Source organism: Sparus aurata, chromosome 24 (assembly GCF_900880675.1).
Source record: "Sparus aurata chromosome 24, fSpaAur1.1, whole genome shotgun sequence".
Lineage (NCBI taxonomy): Eukaryota > Metazoa > Chordata > Actinopteri > Spariformes > Sparidae > Sparus > Sparus aurata.
Window position 1 is genome coordinate 5,273,019 of NC_044210.1, and position 23,307 is coordinate 5,296,325.

The 23,307-nt window shown below is 43.0% G+C and overlaps 1 protein-coding gene across 3 annotated transcripts in view; it reads right to left on the reverse strand.

Annotated features, from left to right (window-relative positions):
- Positions 1 to 23,307, reverse strand: part of pard3ba (par-3 family cell polarity regulator beta a) — a 185,808-nt gene that overhangs the window by 40,541 nt on the left and 121,960 nt on the right. For all 3 annotated transcript variants that reach the window (XM_030410309.1, XM_030410312.1, XM_030410311.1), the window contains 2 exons: positions 11,993 to 12,103; positions 10,380 to 10,670 (listed from right to left, as the gene is read on the reverse strand). In XM_030410309.1, coding sequence (XP_030266169.1) covers positions 10,380 to 10,670; positions 11,993 to 12,103 — 402 coding nt within the window. The remainder of the gene's footprint in view (positions 1 to 10,379; positions 10,671 to 11,992; positions 12,104 to 23,307) is intronic.

Consider the following 23,307-nt stretch of genomic DNA (forward strand, 5'->3'; position numbering starts at 1 on the left):
GAGCGGCCGAGAGACGGCGAGCAGATAGAGAGGTTCATTAGCGGAGTACATAGCTTACATGTTTAAGTCTCTCCTGCGACCCTGCCTTTAATTAGAAAATCTGGCTGAGGCTCTGAGTGTGTGTTGGTGTGTGTGTGCGCGTGAAGGAATTGCGTGAAAAGTGTGCGTTTCTGTGTGCGGATAGTTAATCCTCGCAATTTGCTATGTGGGACACACTGTAGTGTGTATACATACGTATTCTGATTTAATGCAGCCTGCCTTTTATCCGAGTCAGTGGGGACAGAAGGCTGAGTCATACACACTTATGCGCCATTATGTTCATAAGCCAAGTGTCGCTATTATTCTACAGAAATGTGTGTGTGTGTGTACTTCGCTGTGGAATCCCTGTTGACGTTCAGACGCTGCCATGAGGACAGAACTTTCCGAAGGTTTCCGTTCTGCTATGAGACGGCAGTGCAGATGCTTCTGTTTTATAAAGATGGATATCAGAGGCGGTCTCGTGCCCAGTACCGCGCTAATTGTTGCTTCTTGAGATCGGTTTAATGGCTAATCAATACTAATCTGTCCCCCCATCACGCAGACAACCTTGCTGTGAAGTTATTCACACTTAATCTCTTGTCTTATTTATTTATTCACTTATTACTCTAACTTACCCTCTGCTGCCCAGCAGTCCCACTACTCACTCACACACACACAAACAAACAGACCCTCTGAGAACGGATGCTCGGAGCCAAGTTGAGATTTTATTTTCTATTTTTTCCACGCCACCCCTCTTCTACCGAAGCCATTAGCCAATCCCAGGGCCCGTAATTAGGGCTGCCATTTTGATTGAGCTTGCGTGTCGCTCTCCAAATGAAACAACACTGTAATTATCTCATTATGCCGCGGCCTCCATCACTGACAACGCCAAATATTATCATATTAATGGCTGAAGACTGAGGCTGATTCTGGATAAAACATGGGCTGGGGGGGGGGGGGTGTGGGGTGTGGGGGACTGCTGAGTAGCAGTTTGATGGGTTGACAATTCAGCAGGCTGCTTTCCAAACTGTGACAGAAGAGGGAGGGAGGGGTACACGAGTGTGTGTTCTGTGTGTCTGTAAACACACACACATCTGCAGGTCCTCTCCTATATACACGTGTGTGTGTGTGTTTGTGTGTCTAGAGGGAGACAGGTAGGCTCCCCTGTTGTCATCAGCTGCTAATAACTACTGTCTGCAGGCCTGAGGCCAGTTGCGTAGACACGTGAGATGTAAGCCTTTAGCCATGTACAGTTTTCTCAATAGAGCAGTGTGATGTAAATAAAGTCTGACACTTGATGATTACATGTTATATTCAGGAAATAACTTTTCTAAAACACCCTTTAAGTCGTTTTAAATCAGCATCCTAGTCAGGGTGGAGCATCGTACACTTCGCATACAGTCATCAGGTAATAAGCATCAGGGAGCAATTTCAATTTGGACCACAGGAAGGAAAGTGACCTGTTTTATTTTATAGGTCAGAGTATCTTGATCTAACTCAAATTATCTCTTTTAACAGACTTTCAGATCTAGATTCCAAAGCCCTTATTTTGGCTCCAACACAATGAGAACTTGGAACACGATGACATCAACACAGGAAGGCAGATGGGACGAGTGAGAAATCATGAGACATGGTGTGAACAAACCCTCGGCTTAACGTGTTTTCGGAGGAAAAAACCAAGACAATACGGTAAAATTATTACCCAAACGTTCCAAGCCTACAGACCGACTACCTGCACCAACTTTGACCATGCTTTCCACAGTATGTTGGTGTGTAACAGGGATGTTCGCTTACCCCCAACACGCCACGGATGCTAGGAAATTATATGATTCTGCAAGAAATCTGGATAACAATACTGCAAAATGTATAAGCTACAGTACGATTGTTTGCTGGAGCTACCTGGAACTGGGCGCAGTCTGTATATGCTGCATTTTATTATCTCCCCCTGTCCCCTCCCTTCAAACAATTATGTTCAGATCTCGTCCATCCTCATCCGCTTTCAACATGCATCACTACATATAATCTCCAGGGATTTTCTGTATTTTCCAATACACCAATCTCCCTACACGACACGCACGGAGGTCTTGTGAGTGTCTGACATGTAAATAGACTACAACTAATCAATACATCAATAAATTCTTATTTTGCGCGGTCAGCTAAACTACCGCAACTGATGCCACTTAAGTCGGAATGCGTTTTCCCTTCAACTATCATGTCTCATCCATATGTCAGTGTATCTGACTATGCAGGCTGATTTGAAGGTGCACTGAGAGATGGGAGAAAAAAAAAAAAACCCGGAGGAGGACGGAGACTGACGGAAGACAGGGAAAAGATGAGACACCGGAGCAGGAAATGAAAGACGCGTCAGAAGACAGAATGAGAGCAAAAACCAAACAGCAACAAAAAGACAGAGATGGGACCTTGGAAAAGAGTGAAAGAACGAGCGAGGGGATTGGAGAGAGAACAAAACCGTCTGCTATATAAAAAGCGGGCTGGAGAGAGTGTGCGAGGAAAGCAACTATCCCGTGGCGTTAGCCAGTGTGGGGGCAGACTAATTAGGAAGTGTGCGCCGCCGCCGGCTGGTTTGGCGACTTCTTCTTGCTGTGGCCAGCTGATTTAAACACAACACACTGGGGGGAAAAAGCTCAGGCAGGCAGTTTTTTTTCTATGCTGCCTGCGTGCTGGAGGTAAGCACACATCAAAGTGCACGGTCAATGTTCGGTCTCCTGGTGGAGAATTGGGAATACAGTCAGACAGAAAGTTGGTGGAGCTCTGAACTGGAACGGATGGTAAAACAAAGAGGTTTTTACTGTCCCCGACAACAAAAAAAAATTTATAAGGAAATGTACCGTTTTAAACTCAGTGTGAGCTCTAGTCTGTTATCAGTTAATTTGAGTATTACTGAAGCCTATAACTCTTGGTCTCACATGACTATAGGACGGACTGACTGACTCACAATTGGTCTTGTAGTTCTTGTAAGAAATGGTAATGGCAATGCAGCCTGAAGCTGTTATGTGGAAATGATATCAGAGGAGGACTGAACGGATTATTCTGATTTAAAGTAGAAGTTCAGCAAATTGGTTTTACAGTTCAATCACACTGGGGGGCTAACAAAAGATGGATAAATAAAAATGGTCTAAAGCAATGTAGCAGGGGCCAAGATACCTTGACTTCTAGCCCCTGTAATGGGCAAACCACTCACACACAGAATACTACACTTCCCATAATGCAACCCCAAATCTTTCAAACTAAAAAAAGCTTTGCAAAACCTCACAACTCTTGCCCATGACTAGCAAACTGATCTCAATGCGTAAAACTGGTGTAATGCTCTTAGCAAAGCAGCCGCGGCTGTGCTGAGGGCGATGACTGTATAGTTGTGACATCACAACCTCACAAAATTCATGACGGCTTGTTTAAAGGGACAGTTTCTGAATACGGGTTGTGCGCATTTCTCTGTTGTTTGAGGATTTTGATAAATTCACATTATTAATATATACTGTAGCACCTGGGCCTGCTTTATAATGAATATTGTTTTATATTCTCAATTCCACAATATGGGACTAAACATGGTGACTCAACTGTGCAGTAAATTGGCTCCAATTTGTACTCATTACTTCAATTTATAGTTGGTGTATCATGGTTGCATGGAATAAAGGGAATTTGGTTTGCAAGCAGACAACTGAGTCACATATTAAAAGAAATGGAAATATTTAAGCTTTTGCTCATAAAATTCAGACATTTTGAAATGTATTTATTTTTAAGAGGCTGGGAAGCATTGCCTCACCGATCACAGTGCCCCCCAGCATCTGTATGGCAGAAACAATGCTCACCACATATCTGTTTTCTGTTAGGAGGCAAGACATAAAAAAAACAAACTTGATTACCTCACAATCTAACTCTAGCTTCCAGTTACAGTCTGTTTTCTTTGTGAAAGTGACCATGAACAAAAGGAAAACTGGAAGCTGCTCAAATGCAAAAGGAAACATTTTAATTGCTCAGAGCACTGAGAGAGAGAAAAAAAATCGCTTTAAGGGCACGGAAGACAAAAAATGACTTAATGTGCAGTCTCCACTAATGATGTGTTGCTTTCAAGAGAAGAACATATCTTTTTCTCTTTGAGCACTTCCTCAGGCAGGTGCTGCCTGACGACTAAACCTACAACAGAAAATAAGAGGGTGTATTTTTGCTGTTTGCATACACAATACGGAAGAAGCAGATTTCTGCATCTGCCTTAATGGGAAGCCTCCTTATATAATGTCAGCTTTTGCACGCCTTTCATGCCGTTTGCTTCCCATTTCTTTTTCTGTCTATAGGGGAATAAAACTGTGTCGCCCCGAAATGGCGGAGATGAGAAGGAATCAGAGAGGAAACCAGCACTATTCAGGGCTTGTACAGGGAAACAGCAAATCTACATCCAAAAGACCTTGTAGCCTCTTTTTAAAACTGTCAACAATTAGTCAAGCCTGTCTGGAGTGATTTGAGAATTGGACTTTGTCACAGTGTCAGGCAAACTTAGAGGCACATATTCTTCGTGCCACAGCTTGAACCGTGGTAGAAATGCGGGAGCATGCTCACTGATGTGTCATTTACTTGTCTTAGCTTACAAGCTCACCTTCATCTCCCTTTTCTTTGCACAATGGCGTGTTTTTACAACACACCTCTCTCGACTCTTCACATCTCACTGCTCCGGCCTCTCACGTTCTCTCACTCCTCTTTCATCTCATCTCCCCGTTTCTTGCTCCAGCTACAAAGACTGCCTCCTGGCTAATAAAATTTGACAAGCATAACTAACCTTTTTTCTCCACAGGTCAGCCTCTAGCATAGCTCTAATCAAATGTGACGCCCATCACGGCACACACCTGCCATTGAAGGCGTAATGAAAATGTCCGACAGTAAATTAGGGAGACAGTGCCGGGAGTCCACTATTGAAGGCCTTGACAGGAAGAGACGGTAAGGGGGGGGGGGGGGCAGTGGCATGTTTCAGTCGGTAAAACTATGCAAACACACACGGATCATGCATGGACGCTGAGGCATTCATACCGACTTTCAAAAAACATTTGGATAAAGCTTGATTAGCATTAGGAATTCAAACACACAACATCCCCCGTGTATAATGAGCACATTTCCTCCTCAGCATTATTAAAACAGTGTGATCTGAAAGATGAAAGAAACAGATATGTTGTTCCCTTGGAAACAATAAAAATTCCACATCCTACAGCTATCGAGAGCTGCTTCATAGGCACATACTCTGAAACTGGAGAAGTGAAAAGTAGGCTTATTTGCGCTTCAACTTTATATATAGACACTATATACATATATATATATATATATATATATATATATATAAACACACACACACACACACAGTATGTAAGCTAACGCCTATGATTTTTGTGTGGTGCTTTGAAACTCACCGGACCACACACACAGCATTGTTGCTAGGTTACGCGGGGCTTCCTCGCAGAAATATTACACGTGTGTGGCTGCGTGTGTCTATTTCTGACCATGTGTGTATATCTGTGCGCGTCTGTGTGAATGAAAGGCGCGGGGGTCCCGACCTCATGGCTGGCAGCGCGTGTTTTAACAGATGCACCGACTTTGTGAATGACTGCCCCTCGTCCAAGCCGCAGATGGTGAACGGAGAAACGTCCGGCGACCAGGGAGCATGAGCGTGAGGTAAATGGGTGCGACTACAGAATACATTTGAGGTCATCCGACATGGCCTCCTCTGGTATTTAAAGATAAAATATGTAACATTGCTGCATTAAAATGTCTAAAAATGATTAGCCCTTTGTTATATATGTTGTTGAGTTGTGCATATTATCTCACATGCTATGAACAATTTTTAAACTTGGAGAAATCCTGATTTTATCCAAGATAACGAGGAAGGAAGTCGGCAAGACTCATGCCAGATAGATTTTGATTGGCCATGGTGATTGTTTAGCTATGGAGACATCATCACCCACAATCCAATGCTCCCCTACATCATCAAACTACGTGCTTTGTTTTAGTTGTTTCAACTGAGAGCCTTCAAGCAGCAAAAATGAAATACTGTAAAAACTTTAATTTGGTTCCTATTTTCATGGTCTTAGGTTCATTTGATTTAATTATGATAAAATTGTACAAATCAAAGTAATTGCTGACATCTAATAGCCATGGCAAAGTCACTATAAAGAGCAGTCAGGGAAAAAAATGGGTTGTAAAGATGCCAACAGTTTAGCCTTGTTATCTTGACGTCTTCATTTAGAAGTAAGACTGAAAATGAGGGCAGCTGAGAAGTCATTAAAAACATGATATTGCACGGGAAAACCACAGCAAGCATGGTAAATCAAAGTTGTGCCCGGAAGTCTGTCTGTGAACTGTGATGGAAGTTAACAAAAGACACTTCTGGTAATCATTTGACTTGCTCACCTTTGTTTTCTCATTTAAATTGTTTTCTCTATAGAGAATTTACACACAACTTGAATTGAATACACTAGCAGAGCAACAAAGTACATATTACAAAGCAGCAGAAACATCAGCTAGGTCAAACCACCATGTCTAACTATATAACTTCAAGCGTCACAGCTGATGACAGAAATAAAGTTTCTCAGCTCAATGGCTCGTTGTCCGCCCAGAAGTTAGTGTGACATCACGGCGATTTGGTCGATAGTTTCACTTCAACATCTGGGCACTCCAGTTTTAACCAAACACTACTCAAACGGGCGCAAATAGTGCATTTGTCAGGGTTTTCATCCTCGGATCAATATGCATTTCGTGCATTTGTGACTGTTTACATCAGGGTGGCAAGTGTGTGATCCTACAGGCCCAAGGGTCTCAGGCGCCGACTATGTTGCAGCGTTACAAGTAGAGCATCCTCGGTTTCAACTCCAGTCGGGAAACCTTTGTTGCATGTAGTCCCCCCCTGTTCTTCTCCCTTTACTTCCTGTCACTTTCACTATCTGTCACCATCTGTCAGATAAATGCCTGGAATAAAGAAAACAATGGCGCTCTGTTGCACAGAAAAATAAGCCATCTCTGGCTCCACAGTCAGTACTTATTATGAGAATAAGTTCATTGTTGGATTTTTGTCTTTTGATGGGATTTGTAGACAATAACAACAAAATTGAGCTTTATCCTTTAATAACTGCTAATAGGTTATGTCAATTAATAGCTCAGTGTGGTAGGTTAACAACGAAAATAATGAAGGCACCGTTTTTGGCGGCCACTGTTAATTACTTGAGTTTCTAATAAAACCAACATGTGCAGTATGACCGCCGTACAACAACATTATTAGACATTTATTTCTGTCTTGCTTCGTCCCCGGAGGCTCCCTCACATGAGTTAACAAGCCAGAGAGGGCTCCTCATCCATCATGCTAATGCTAAAGACTATCTAATATACATTATGAGCAAAACAGGGTACAGAGAATGGACAAGTGACACGCCGAGAGAGTTGGAGAGGCAGAGACAGAGAGAAAGTGAGGGAGAAAGGGAGAAGAGGGAGAAAACAGGCTGGTAATGAAGTACCCAACACTAGTGGATGAGAGCTAAAGTGGTCTAACAGATCTGTCAGGCTGCTAGACTGTGGCTAATTATCCCTCCTCCTCTTTTGTCTGAATTTTCTCCTCTGTCACTTCTTCCCTCTCGAATTTACTCTGCCTATCTAACGCGCTTTCTCTCCCTCCATTTTGGCTCCCTCTTTCTCTACACTCGTTTCTTGCTTTTCTCCCCCCCCCCCCCCGTCTGTCACTCCCTTCCATTCCCATCTGTCTCCTTTCCATGTCCAACCACTCCCTCCGTCTCTCCGTATCCGCTCTTTCTCTGGATGAGATTGGGTGTCTGGGGCTTAGGTTTTTGATTTGCAAGTCAATAGTAATTTCTGTCAGACAGTTTAAGTTGAGGGAAGTTTTAATGTGCCCTGTATTATTTCATACGGGAAATGATAAATTTGCATTAGAATTCTCTCTAGGTTTTCTCCCATTTTCCCCTCTCACATACAAAACTGTCTGAAAGTTAAACTCAAAAAACGTCAGCAGTAATAATATATAATGTCGAAGGACTGACAGCACTGGTAAGCATTGTACTTCTGCAAGCAGTAACCCTTCTCTTACCCTCTGATATTAAGTTTTACTCAAGTATATTTGGTTATTGTATTACCTTAAAGGGACAGGTCGCCTCAAAACCGAAAATTCATAGTTTTCCTCTTATCCATCTGTATTGTTTTGGTGTGAGCTGAGTTTTGGAAGTATCAGCTGTAGAAAGGTCTGCCTTCTCTCAAACTCAACACCAATTTCAGAAATCTTAAGCCAGTTACTCAAGATAATCCAAGTATAACACCCACCGCACGTTTCAAAGAGCAGAAGGAAGTGTGCATCAACTCAGGGATAAGAGGCAAGCTAACTAAGCTAGCTAACATTACAGCTAAGTCGTGGACGACGGCATTAATGTTTACATCCCGTCCCATCACGAGCACGAGTATCTCATCCATCAGCAGATTCACGCTGCCATCTAGTTCATTATGTTCGAGACAAGACGGAAGTCTCATGCAAAACAGTCTAGATGCACGACGTGTAAAAGTATGTATTCTTGATTTTGAATTCCATCTTTGTACAAAACCGTAGGTCATGCAGTAGTAAAAATAATCTGTTTATGACATGTATTACAAACAATATGAACGAAACACATGCCAGCTGTTCCAGGGCGTTCACATCCACACTAAGTCAACAGTGCAGGACTGTGCAGCAAGACAATGATGTCATACATACAAAGCAACCACGGAGGTTTTTGTGGCCAGACATGATGTTCTTGACTGGCCGAGGCTTGTCACCTCAACCTCTTTCCAGTGCTCCGTGCTGATGGAAAGTCAGGTGAAGTTTCACTGCAAAACAACGCTGCAGCATTCTCCTGATTAACTGAAGTCAATGGAAACATGTTTAAATACATAAAAACTACTGAAAAAAACATAGAATGGCTCCATATAGCTTGTCCAGTGTAATGCAATTATTCAGAGGTCTGAAGAGTCCAGCTTGTGCACCAACTTTAGACTATGTGTGCACAAACATTTTAGCTTAGCAGCTAGAATAAAGATTTTAATTTTGAGAAGGGTGTAAATAACTTTTTTTTAAATCAATGGGATCTCAGAGCTGCCGGAGACTTCTAACATGCTGAAAAAACTTTATGAGGCTATTTTATTTTCAGTTATCCTCATCTACTTCAGCTGTGAAGCTCCAAAAACAACACCTACATATCCATGGGGTGAGCAGATAATGATGGACTTTCAGTTTCGAGTGAACTGTCCTCTAAATTAAAGCTGAGAGTTAGAACTTCCTACCCTTTTATTTCTTTCTTTTTATTTTAAAACTAATGTGTACAGAGCAAATAGCTAAAATATGTCACTGCACAAGCTCCTTTAAACTTCACAGTGTAGCATTCATATGTTTTATTCATTGCGTGGTCTCCACGGACACCCCGGATCGTGTCGAGTATTTCCAGCCAAATTTATTTCGTGTTTATATCCGTATCAGGAACAAGGCCACCGATGGTTGCATCTGCTTAGAGCACCTTATAGTGCCAGGTGTGAACAGACAAGGATACAGCTGGTGGCCTAAGAAGCATTGTGTCTTGAAATTTAAACAGCATTAAATAGGAGGGAGCGCTGAGCAGAGGAAACCTTGCACTTGATGGGATGTGTTCTGCTGACCCTGTATATATTTGTGTGTGTGCATGTAAGTACGGGTGTGGGAAAGAGGATGAGGAACATCCTATAATCCTATAGTCGGAGTGGGACTCCTAACTGAGTTCTCTTCTTAAAAGGAGGAAAAAACATGAAAACAGTATTTTTTCCATTTTTAACACTCGGTGGTGTGCGTGACCCCAAACCAAATTTTTGTGCATTTCACTACCCAGCTATGAATAGTATTAAAAAATGTAATTATCAAATTGAGATGATCACTGTGTTTTGAGAGATTTTAAAGATTTACAAAGGTCGAAATGATCGCAAACACAACAGAAGACTTGCATAAATCATTCATGACATTACTGTATAAGTGTGTGTGTGTGTGCATATATGAGTGTGTAACTACAGTGTAAGTATGCACTCATGTTTTATGCATTCTTCCTGGCTTGGCAGACCATGAATGTAGATATGTGCAAATACTCCCTCACTCATGCTGGTCAAGCCATGGCCCGTGACCTTGTGTGTACAAACCTACACACAGTCGTGTGTACCTGAACAGAACTTCAGATGCAAATGCTGCACACGAATTTGGAAAAAATGATGCATATGCATGACAATACAATACAAAATCAAGACAGAACCAGCTGATGCTGGGGCCTCGTCAGAGTTTTAAAGCGATGAAACGCCTCCCTCGCCTCTCTCACCTGTCTGCCTGTGTCTGATGCTGGTTCTGTAGAGGAGGCGGGGGTCTGGACTTGTTGACCTTGGCATAGAGTCCGTCCAGCTCATCCGAGTAGTTCTGAGGCTGGTTGGACCCTGCTGCAGGGGCTGCAGGGGAGGGCGTGCGACTGATGAACGTCTGGGGTGAAGGTGGCTGGCGGAAGTTGTTGATGCGGGCGTAGTTGGGGTCGTTATCGTCATCTTCCACGTCGGGGAGGGAGGCTTGGTCAGGGGTGGCGTGGCCCGAGATGATTTCGGCGTAACGTGGATCGTAGCTGTCACACAGGAGGGGAGGAGGCATTTACACACGGAGACATTACAAATACAAGGATCATCCCAACAACTCACCTAGGTCCTCCCAGTCTGTGTCATTGAATCATCATTTCTACTAAATTCATGGGACCTTGCAAAATCCTACAAGTGTCCTCTAAATGCTTTATCGGTCATGAATTTCTGTCACATCATAAGTTTATCCTTCTTTTTTTAATATTCTTTATTTTGTATCTTAAGCTTCAGCAATTGCTTATTTTTCTCTGGATTCTGTTAAAATTTTATCTGTCCATAATGTGCAAAACATTTTAATTTCAGTGCTGTCACAGAATGTTTAAAGTAATTGAAATAATAACAATAAAACATTTTGTTCCTTAAAGAATGGCTAGCAAATTCTGATTTTGTCATGTATTAGTATAGTTTTATCACATCTAGATATTTGGTCCTGTATAAACAATGAGTGCCACAGATCTTGCTAAATGTAAGTGAAAAGCTACTTTTTTGCACCATTTGATGGATGTATTTCAGTGAATTGAGCTTTGTCGAACAAATGTACTACTTACAAAAATGCAAAGCAGGTTTAAAACGATGAAAAACATGGTTTGAATTAAATCAACTTCATTATTAGAGTCCACCTAAAACTGTTTTGGATGGATTATTGCAAAATGGACTGTCGTAAGTCTTTCGCTTTAGCAAATCATCCTGAAGAATAACTGGTGGAATAACTGTGGAAACACTGCAGAAGAAAAAGAACATCGCTGATGGAGGAGGCAAGGAAGGCAAGCAGGAAACAGTAGCTGGACTGTTAGCGGTAGCCATGTTGCCAACACTGCCTTTGCAACAGTGGTGCCAACAGAGACACTACAGTGAAACGCTCCGGGGGGTGAAAGCTGTAAAGTTGTCTTTTTCAGCTTTAAAGAATGCAATCATAATTCATTTCACAATGAAAGCAGTTTGATGTGATATTGAGATAATCTAATGCTGCCTAGGATGGAAAAAGCCTCGGAGAAGTAGTGTCACAAGACATGCATTCTTCACTCGTGGGCCTGGCAGTAAGATAGAGAGCTCTGCTACACATTCAACTGAGCAGTTGTTTTGGAGGAGGATGTGGGTGCTTACTGATGCATCTGGATGATTCACAATTTAAGTGAGCTGTCAATTAAAGCACTTTACTACACTGACAAAATGCTCTTCTAATGATTGTGGGAACTTCCTGGCTCCTTCAGCGCTTCCCCGTGTTGTAAATCCCTCTCTTTTGACACTCTAAACTGCGAAAAAAAAAAAAAACAGCACAAAGAGACGTATTCCGCCCACGTCTGATTCATACCCGTCTCTGTTGTCAGGGATCCTGTCCAGCTCCTCTTCACTTAAGGCCTCCAGTTTGTTTTTGGAGGCTTTGGCAGCCTCTTTGCTCTTGTCATCTTTCTTTTTACCAAACCTGGCAACACAAGAAAAGGGACACAGATGCAACAAGGTGAGATTCAAACGCAGTAGAGCTCGCTTAATCAAAACAATGAAAACAAAAGAGACGAGTTTGAGGATCCTGTGAAGTGGCGTGGGATCATTGCAGTTGTATTCATTGTTTAACAACCGCCATTGCCAGTGAAACTGCTTCTGAAACAGTCTGACGCTACGCAGGCTAAAAAAAATGTTAGTAGTACAGTTTTATGTTATATTTAATCACATTTCCCCGGAAGTTATATCAACACTTTACCAAATGAAACAACATCCCCCAGTTAACTTGAGTAAAATTTCAAATTTCTCTGCGGTTGAATATTGTTGGAAACATTTGAGATAATGTAAGTACACAACACAATAAAATACAGGGCAAAAGATTAGTTGTTTTCAGACATTTAAAGCAGAAATGTTATATATTATATCTTTAACTGACCCGAAATTATCTCTGCAACTTCCTGTTTATCTTTATAATCCTGAAACTTCAGGTAGATATAACTGCATGCAGCCATATACACTTTTGTTTTGAAGGTTAGGGTTAATAGGATCTTTTTGGAGACTTTTATGATGAAACAGTAAAGTTCACTCGGGCAATAATACTTGCACGAGTTGATGAAAGAGGCTCTTTAACTCACACAACATGCAAATGCAACACACACACTCCACCTTGCGTCACATTCTCTAAATGTTGATGCACACATGCACACTTCTCCCACCGCTAGACAAACTCATTCTCACTCCTGTGCGTTCATTAGCGGCTTTGGCTGGAAAAAGACTGCCTAATGATAGATATGGTTATAATGCTACAGCAGGCACTGGCAATCTACAGTGTGAGTATATTGTGTGTGTGTGTAGGAACATGAAAAAGGGTTACAGTCGTCACACAGCATATGGAGCATGAATATTTCAACATTTGGTCCAATAAAATAGCTGTTACTCCGCACTGTGTGATGTTTTTCTTATCAACTTTGCCATTACGACCATCATGATCATTATCATTCTGCGGCGCTCGTTCTCTCGTTTTACGGGCAAAATACACTTGTCACCTCTGCACGAGTTGTAATGAAGCCCTACTTCACACTTTCAAGAAACTAACCAAGCCTTTTTCCCGTAAATATTTCATATTCTTCCAATCTCTTCATCACATCATCTTTCTCACCATGCCCACCACCCTCGCTCATCTCCTTTCTCTCTCGCTCTCTCTCTCTCTCTCTCTCGCCTCCCCCGTCTCACCCGCCAACCTGCATTCTCTTTTTCCTCTCGCCCTCTCCGCTCCTCCGAGCTCCTGCTGAGCCAATCTAATGTCTGTGTTTATCTCATTAACGCCGAGGCACTTCTCATTACTGCTACAGGCGGATACGTGGCCTGAATGGTAACCCGCTGGCCTGGCCAAGAGAGGCGCGCTGCATCAGAGCCGCGGTGGAACCTGGACAGGGATGCGGCGGTGGCCTGGCACCTCCCTGCAAAGCAATTAGTGTTGTTTTTAGCTAATCTACCCACTTCACTTACACCTGAGTGTGTCAGCTGTGCCAACAGTACGGCAGAATTTCACATGGTTATGTTATGCTGTGAACAAGGCACAGAAAGACCAATAAAGTAATATTTGTATCCAGTTACTTTATGTTTTTTACATGGAAGCAGACTACATACTAAGAAATAATTATGTTCCACCCACACAAACTGTTCATGTCACCTAAAACTGGCTGATTAGACCTTCTCTCGTGTATAGACTGTACTCTGAGTGACATCTCTGTCATGTTCCTGTTAGTTTTGTTGCAGCTGTTAAGGTGACCCAACATCTGTATGACATTCAACAAAACACCCACAGGAGCACAATCCGGCTACACCAGGACCACATCTGTATGATGCCTCCAGGGTGACCTGCAGGTGTCATTTAATGTGAGCTAAATGAAGCTGCAGGTGTGCATTGCACTTGACATCATTTTCAATTCTAATTTGTTGGTATACCCAATCCCCCAAAGACCCTGTACAGCGCAGGAGTTCTTAGTTATCTCAGCTGATTACACAATTGCAGTATTCGATTTAGCACCAATATGTAAAGGAGTACGAAATGGAATTAGTACTACTTTTCCATGAAGTTGGGGAAAAAAATAAAAACAACCTTTGTGCTACTGCAAAGCACCAGATATCCCAATTTTAAGTTGCTAGTATGGATCCTGCTCCAAAAATTAGACACTACAAGTCCTTAAATGCAATCCAATTGTGTATTTTTGGGGTTTGAGCATCAGAATTAGGGTTTTGCTGTATTGAAGGAGGCCAAGTAAACATTCACCTAATCCATTTTAGCAGTCCACCAAAAATAAACAAATCTGAAGCGTGAAAAAGGAAAAAACGCTTGCTGAAAATTCACTCATATTAGATCTACAAGGCCTAATTACAAGGTTTCTGACTGTCCTAAGGCAACTGAACTGCCTGTAGCTAGATTGCTACTGTTAATTTGAAGAAACTATAACCACGCTAAAACAAACAAAGCAGAAGGCCACAATTCATGCCGCTCCTGGGATTAACATTGGTAGTAGCCAGCCAGCTTCACTTAACTATTATTCAGTAGGAGCGAACCAGCTTTCATTTCATCTGTTAAATGCATGCTCAGTTGTCATGTTAACTAGTTCTGAGTACGTCACTTGTTGCTCTGGCTGACTGTACGTTTATCCAGAGGCCTTTTGGTCTGCGGCCATTTATAATGCCACTTTAATTAAAAACGAACATGGAGGTTTCCATAATGATCTGCATTTGTGAATAGGTCTGATGATGCCAGGCTATCGTAAACCCACACCCAATTTAATTGTTCTGGTCAACCAGATATCTACTCAGGAGTGTGGGGGTGTGTACGGATTGTTGGGGCCAGACAAATTAATCACCTCCATCAAGGGCGTTGTGTTTTTATCTGTGTATGACTGTTGGTTGGTTGGTTGGTTCTGCAGGATTACATAAAAACTACACAAAAATCCCCACAAAACATAAATGAAGGACAGGGCCCAACCAAGAATAGACTCCATTAATGTAGGTTCGAATTGACATAAAGGTAAAGATACAGGAACTTACTTTATTAAGATTGGGGATAGCATGTTTTATGACATTTTTTGTAAATTTCTCAGGGAATAATGTATGGTCTTGCTGAAGTAAAAAAATCTGGCGTATTTAGGTAATCTATTAGACAATATGCTGGGCCTTGAGCCCTGGCAGAGGTATGTGCTCTACTGACTGCCATTCTAGTTATTTGTATTAGTACAAGGAGTCAGGTGCCCTTACAATACTCCAGCTCAGCTCCATTCATCTTCTACCTGAGCTGGAATAAGTGAAAAAAAACACTTCACATAGCTCCTCTATACCTACAAGAGGCATTATCACAGTAACACTAACTATAGCTTGTAAACTGATCCTGATATGTAAAATTAGTGCAGTGCCCCTTTGAGCAATAGTGGAATCCATTAGTTTCATCCGGATCCTGGTCTAAATCTGTCATCTGCAACATTCCTGTTTCATCTTTATTTTTCCTTCAGGTGATGTCACTGGTACTGAGCCCCTGATGCTGTAATGTCTCTTCACCTCACTTCCGAGAGATCTCTTGCCACGGAAACAGTGTGGGCGCCGCCGCAGCGTCGTTTTTCTGCAGATTTTCTTTTTTTTCTTTTTTTCTTGGAACTATTTTGATTTCTTATGTACTCCCACATTATGCCGGAGCCAAAAGCAGACTACCAATTACCTCAGTGATAACCATATAGAATCCAGTATTGTAAAAAAGGGAATATCAGAGCTGTTAATCTTAGTATGCATCAATAGACATATAATTACATTACACATAAATATATGATTATACAAAATCCCAGGTTTATATGCCTGAGCTGCCTAGCAAGATAAGCCCCGCCATCACACTCATACATCCGGAGACACACACACACCCACACACACACACATACACACACCCAGAGTGCCTTAATCAACATTCTGAGGGGGCAAAGGTCCACAGTTGGACCGATCATTATATCTGCATTAATTAGGAAAGCCTCTTTTTCTCACTGCATTGTCTGAGAGGAGATGGAAGGGAAAGGAAGCAGGGGGAGACGCAGAATGGGAGTGGGAATCCCAATTAGAGACATGTACCTGCCATGAGGGAGGTGGACGCTTATCCCCCCCTCTCCCATTATCTTATCCCTTCTTCCTCGCCAAAAGTCCCATCTTTTCCCACTGCGGTGAGCAGACTGTTTGTTAATGACGTCTCATCGCCTTCCTTTGTCTGCCTACTTTTCTTTTTTTTTATAACTCTCTGTTCTTTGTTTCGTTTATTAATTCCGTCTCTTCTTAGGACAGTTTCTGCTCCGTCACTCTCTCAAAATCTGACAGTTAATTTCCTGTTGAATGCTACGCGGCTCGCTGGATGAAAAACAAACGACTATACCGAGCCATACTGTACGCGCAAGCAGAGGTAAGTACATGCACAAACACACACACACTGGCACGAAAACAACTCTATAAAGCTAAGAAACTCAGGCGCACAAAGAGTAATCTAGAAACCAATATATTTCAGGTGAGCAGCCACACACACACTCTCAAGGAGACAGCTATATACATCAACACCGGCGATGCACACACAGCAACTCCGTGGGGAACTGCAAACAGTCTCATGGAATAGGACATCTCATTAACTTAGCATTATCTACCTACACAACCACTCCATCAAACTCTCATTAGGAGGAAGTAGGGGGTCCGGGTGAGTCGGGCTGCTATGGTGTCCCATTTAACACACTCCCCGCTGTCACAGGAGCTACTGGGAACCATTATTAGTGTGTCCCTGTCATCATTAACCCTACGCTCCCGCTGTCGCCTTGGCGTCACCTGTGCAGGCCTCGGATCCTGAGAGGAGACGAACATTGGACCACTGAAGTCTTGGTATAAAAGTTCTTGCTAATATATTTGTCACTACGCATTAACAGTGATATGGTTTTCTTTTTCTTCCTTCCTTTTCTTTAAATGGTTAACTTGAAGAATACTTGAAATTCCCAAGGACTTTTTAAGAAAGATGTTTGAACCGAACGTTTTCATGTACTTCTTTGAGAGCCAGCGGCCTCTCGTTCTCTTCTTCTTCTGCTTTCCGTTTGTCTGAATCTCCTGTGAAAATCCGGTCGGCCATCACAGGCAATGACTACTGCGCTTTGCAAAATCAACACGCTGATTTGAACAAACTCAGCCAGCCAGTCGCTCCGGAAATTCACTCGGGCTGCTTAAAAACTGGACTGACTATAATTACTCCGGCTACTGTCATTCTCATTACTGTAGGGGAAGGGAGGGACGGGGGGGAGGGCGTGCATGCGCTCGGTTAGCCGTGCTCTAATGAGGCTCTATATGTAACATGGAGATCACAGCTAGCCAGCGTGGTGATGTCACCAACCTGACCTGTGCAATTAGCCCTCCAGGGAGGGAGGGGAGAGGGCCGGCGAGGTAAAAGAGCTCACTCTATTAGACAAACTTCACTTTTAAGCATCATTTCTGAAACAAACTGCATCTCAGTTCTCGACACGTCATCTCTCAGGGTTACAGCGGCATTCTCTCCAGAAATCTTCCCAGAAGTCATTTCTTCGCTGCCGCTCTCGGCATTAGGGGTGCTTTGTTTTCTGCAATAGTGACAACAACTCTGACGGTGTGTGGTGTGAGTTGAGTGAGTGTAGTCTTAATAAGCTTCCCTATTTGGTGCAGTGGGGAGTCAGTGGGTGGCTGGTTATCGCCAGGCATAACGAGGGATGTGAGAATGCTGTCTAGCACTGAGGATGTATTGTGTTGTGTGTGTGTGTGTGTGTGTGTGTGTGTGTGTGTGTGTGTGTGTGTGTGTGTGTGTGTGTGTGTGTGTGGCTGTTTTCAGGACGGGGACAAGGATTTAATTGACGTGTGTGTACGTGTACATTATGTGTGTGAGCTCACACTCTCGCAGACTTGATGAAACTCGCGAACACCTTGCCATACAGTGTTTGAGATGAGGTGTACACACACACACACACACACACACACACACACATACAGATAAAGCTCTACACAAACTAAAAGACACAACGGCACAGCGGCATGAAGGGCTCATATCAGGTTTAGCATCCTGTCTAACTTTGAAAAGAGAGGAGAGGAGAAATGAAGCAAGGATGACGGCAAACTAATAAGAGGATGTGGAAATGAAGGAAGGATATGTAGAATAAATTGCTTTTAAAAGGAAAATAAGATAATAAAGCATGAGGAATCAAAAAACATGTTGATTAACGGGAATACAATGTTTTTTTCCAACATTTATTTTGGAAAGCCGGTTGTGTTACCTTGCAAGGCAGCTGGATTTGCAGGATCACGTGATCTTGAAAAATCCATCTTGCCTTGCCGTGTGCTTGTGGCAGAACATACAGTAGTCGCACCTATCTATGAGGAACCACTGGCAGCTAGAGATGGAAGCTGTGGTGTGTTTGATGACCAGCATGAGAAGCAATGGCGAGACATTAGTGTAGATGCTCCATAGCATCAGTTATATCAGAACTGGTGAGTCTGTTTTATTAAAAGAAGAGCAAAGAACGTCACTCGAGGCTTTCCTCGATGATCACATCAACTGGCTTTGGCAAGAATCTGATTTACCCGCGGGTTTTGCCCGTGCTCTCCTGATGTTGATTTGATTTGGTTTTAGTTAGCCCATGATAGAGAAGCGATGGTTCATCCAGTCACCTGCCAAGTATCCTTTTGAATGTGCCAGCCCTTTTTCCAAACAATTTGGCTCCTTTCCTGATGGTTCTGTTTAACAAACCATCTGGTATAACAGTGCGCATCTGAAGGAAAAAAGCGAATGCTTACCTCTCTGCAAAACGCAATTTTGTGAAGCAAAGTCAGCAGCAGACTTTCAGCAAATGACGACTACAATGGCAGGAAGTTTTGAAGAGAAGCATAACTTTCTCCAGAAGTTCTTCAAATATACTGGTGTTAAGCAGGGATGATTCAGCCCTGATCTGCTGCCTCGCTGCTATATTTCAGTCTTCCAAGAACACAGGCTAGTATAAGAAAAGATAAAGTTTAAAATCTTGTATTTTTCGAAACATTCAATGGTGATAAAACCATGATTTGACAAGTCTCACGGTATGATGCTCAAAACTTAAGTTACTAGAGAACACAGAGATTACTTGCCCGGCCCGATTTGTTCTACGGAAGAAGAAGGCAGCAAATAGCTCCGAGCAAGTGAGAAAACCGGCCAAATACTCTGTTTGCCTTGGAGAATGAATGAGAGCGAGATAGAGAGTTGAAAAGAAGGAGAGTGGGTGAAGGAGGGTAAAAAACAAGAGGAAGGCAGAATAAAGAATGAGTGAATAAGAAGCAAAGAATTAAATGAGCCAGCCAGAAAAAGTAAGAGCTGGCTAAATAGCCTATCGGCCTTGGAGAATAAAGGAGAGACACTTAGAATAAGAAACAGACGGAGAAGAAAGAGAGAAAGGGGGGAAAAAAGTGAGAGAAAAGAGGAGAGATGGATGGGTGAGCCAAAGCTCCCGTGAAAGTGCAGCTCGGCTGGGGAGGAATAAGGAGCTTAGGAATATATAGAAGCAATGCTGCTGCGTTCAGAGGCACAGGGAGAACAGTTAATCAGCCAAGCAGAAATGTTATCGCAGTAATTAGATTGCTCTGTATGTATTTGGAGAGGGGCGCACACATCCCGGTGGAGTTTTGCAAGTAAAGAGAGAAAAGAGGGAGACGGATAGAGGGAGCCGCGAAAGGGAAACAAACGGAGGAGAAGACCGAGAGAGTAATGGGAGACACGGAGAGAGAGAGATTAACACTGTAGAGAGCTGTGATGTAACGCGGCGCCTCCTTCTCCTGTTCTGGCAACGCGGCGCTGCTTCGCGGTGAGACTAGTCGGAAAATATTCCAGGCTTGAAATAGACAGAATAACATTCGCGGCAGAAAATAGACAACAAGCGCTCTTTAAAATTGGTGTGGTTTCCTGGTGGAACTGAGGATCAGGCTACAAGTGGACTGTCACCCAACAACAAGGTCAAGCCAGGCCACTGATATCCCTCGCCGCGATCGACGGCGCCGCCGGCCAATGCGGGGCCTCTTTGCAGGAATCCCCGCCTCCGTTCGATAATGAAAACAGCCAGCAGGTCCCGAGTTTTCCCCACTGGGCATAATTAAATCTATTTATCTGACTTCCTCTCCATATGCCCTGCGCCGCATACCAGCAATTTGGCCCAAATCGGCTTCCATTAATGGCTGATATTAGCAGTGATAGGGCTGGAAAAAGAAGCAGGGGAGAGTGTGAGAGATAAAAGCGCCGCTGAGGAAGATCCACCCGATGCTAATCAGAGTTAAAACAGCTTCACTTAGAGCATATTAATAATGTAGGGAGGACGATGCGGGCAGACGATTCATCTGTTGGTTCTTATTTTGATATGTAATTCTTGAGACTACATTAAGTGAGTTTCACAGGGGGGAGGATAGAAGGAGACAGCAAAAGATACGTAGTCAACAAATGTTATTACTAGCATTTGCAAACCAATTCCGGAGAAGATGGAGTGACTTCCGAGTGAGAAAACGGGCTCGTTGCCCGTCTAGTAAACAACCTTGCTGCGAATACTTAATGGTCAAATTGGGAAAGAATCAGTTTAATTTCCTTTTTAAATGACTCTAATTTAACACCTGGAGGAGGCAAGATGGAGGCAGACAGACAGGTATGAATGAACAGCAGGTTGTTCTCAGGGGGAGCGGAGAGTGGATGTGGAAAGCTTTCCTTAATCAACGCCTTGGCCAGTCCCCAGAGTACTGATGCTTCAGCCAGACAAAAGAAAGAGCGACAGAGGAAAGGAAGGAAAAAGGGGAGGGGAGGAGGAAAGAAGGGACTGTGGAAGGACACAGGAAAAGGAAGGAAAAAAGAAGAGGAGACAAAGAGAGGAAGGAAGGAAGAAGAGGTGAGGGCCGGGTGGGAGGGAAAAAAATGAAAGAGGAATGTTGTGGGGCTTCATGACGGACAGCAGGGAAGTTAAGGGGGGTAATGGAAGAAGATGAAAGGAAGACGGGATGGAGGGAGGAAAGATCAAGATCAAGGGATGGAAAGCAATATGTGACGAAGAATAAGGTACAGAAAAAGGGGGGAAAAAACGAGAAAGGGAAGTAAAAAGGAAACAAAGCGCCAGGAAAATGACAACATGGAGAGAGGGAAGGAAAACAGGGAGTGATGAAGGGAAGCAAGAAAAGTAAAGGAGGGGGATAAATGTGGAGGGAGAGGTTTTTCCGACAGTGTGGAGCGCTGCGCCGTCCGGGGGCCGCCTGCTGAAATATGGGCTTCCCTTTAATTGTTTTGCATTCTGATATGGGGCATATTTTAGCAATTCCACAGAAAATCTGTCGCCCCCGGCAATTTGTCTTGTCTTTTCTCTTCCCGTCCCCCCCGCACTTCTGTCAGGGAAACCATTAATATTAAACGAGACCAGTGGGCTACACGCCTCAGTCTCACACGCTGCCATGGTGGAGGGCTGTTTGTATGTTGTATCTTTGTTTGTGTGTGTGTGAGAGATGTGCAAGTGCACAGTTGCATACACTGAAAATACTCAAGTGCAGTACAAGTCCTTCAAATTTTTAATTAAAGGAAAAGTTCACCCAAAAATGCAAATTCATTATATACTTAACCCCAAGCCAATAGAAAGGTCGGCGAAGTTTGGAAGTCAACAAAACATTTTTGGAGCTTCACAAAACAGCACTGCAGCGTTGTCCTTAACAACTGCAGTAGATGGGGACTTAAAAGCCTGCGACTCCCCTCCAGTTTACTTAGAACCGAAGAAGACTCTTGGATGAGAGGTGAAACATCTTCAAGAAACTGAAACAAGTCCAGTTGCCGACGATACAGCGCTTAGAATTACCATGACTGAGAACCAACATCAACATAGGTGGGGACTTATGTTTTGTTAACAAACAAACCAAACATAAAATGGCTCCATGCAACCAGTCCGGAAATATTCCATGTCTCTGAAAGTCCTGAGATCCTAAATTGATTTGAATAGTAGTGCTGTTCAGCCTTAAAAACTGTGGAATCTTCAGCTGGTAAGCTACAAGTGTTAGTGCTCACTCCTCGTCCGAAGTGGGTGTAGAAACAGACGTGTCAATTTTGTGTCAAGAGTGTAAATAATGTATTTTCAAATCAATTTAGGATCTCAGGGCTTCCAGACACTTGTATTACACCAGGTAATCTGTCTGTAGTTTATCTTTTCAATATCTTGCTGTAATTTTGGACAGGGAAGTTTATTGTTAAACTGTGAGTCACCCTACCTTGATTACAAACAGTATCTTTGAGAGGTCGACTTTGATTGACAAATACATTGATGTTTAAAGAATATTGGTCGATATGTCGATGTTGGAATTTGGAAGATTACTCCCTAATAGGGATATCAGCATCAAGCCTTATAAAATCCAGTATCAGTCGGCCTCTAAACAAAACCAACCTATCTGCATGGCACTAATGAAAAGCTATCCTTGCTCAAAATGTACAGCTGTTTTTAGCATGTTGTGTCTCTTCGCTTTAACACTCTGCACTGCATATTAATGCTTCAAAAATTAATGTGCATACATGCATTTTAATGCATGGTTGATAATTTGGATCCTGTGAGATTAGAGGTTTTAATGCAAGTGAAAAAAATATGTTTTGATACCCTGAGCCGCCATAATGTTTACTGCTGAAAACCCTCCGTGACTGCGTCTTCAAAATTCTTCACATTTTCTCGGCTGGAGGCTGGGGAAAAGTTTAGGTCACCATGGCTGCAGATGAGAGCCACTGGCAGACTGGGAAAGGTTAAACTCTTGGCTCCTGCGGCCCTCCACACATCCTCAGACAAGAAACAATTAACCTTCTCCGTCTGGAAAGCAGAGGTCACATACCGCGTGTGTTTTAGCGGGAGATGCAAGAGGGCGCAAGGAAAGACACAAGTAGGGATGCATTCTTGCATGTGGGCGACATTAGCAGACCTTAAATGACACAGGAAGTCCATCCATCACTCACGGCATGAAGAAGACTGGACAGGACACAACTGCCATTGGAGGTGTAATCGCTTCCTGGCGCCCGGTGCTTCGAGTGTATGTGCGTGCGCGGGTACGCAAGATCAAATGCTAATTGGTCGTGACTGTTTCCTGTGGCCACATGAATACCTTTAATTGGCCGTTGAGTGATGT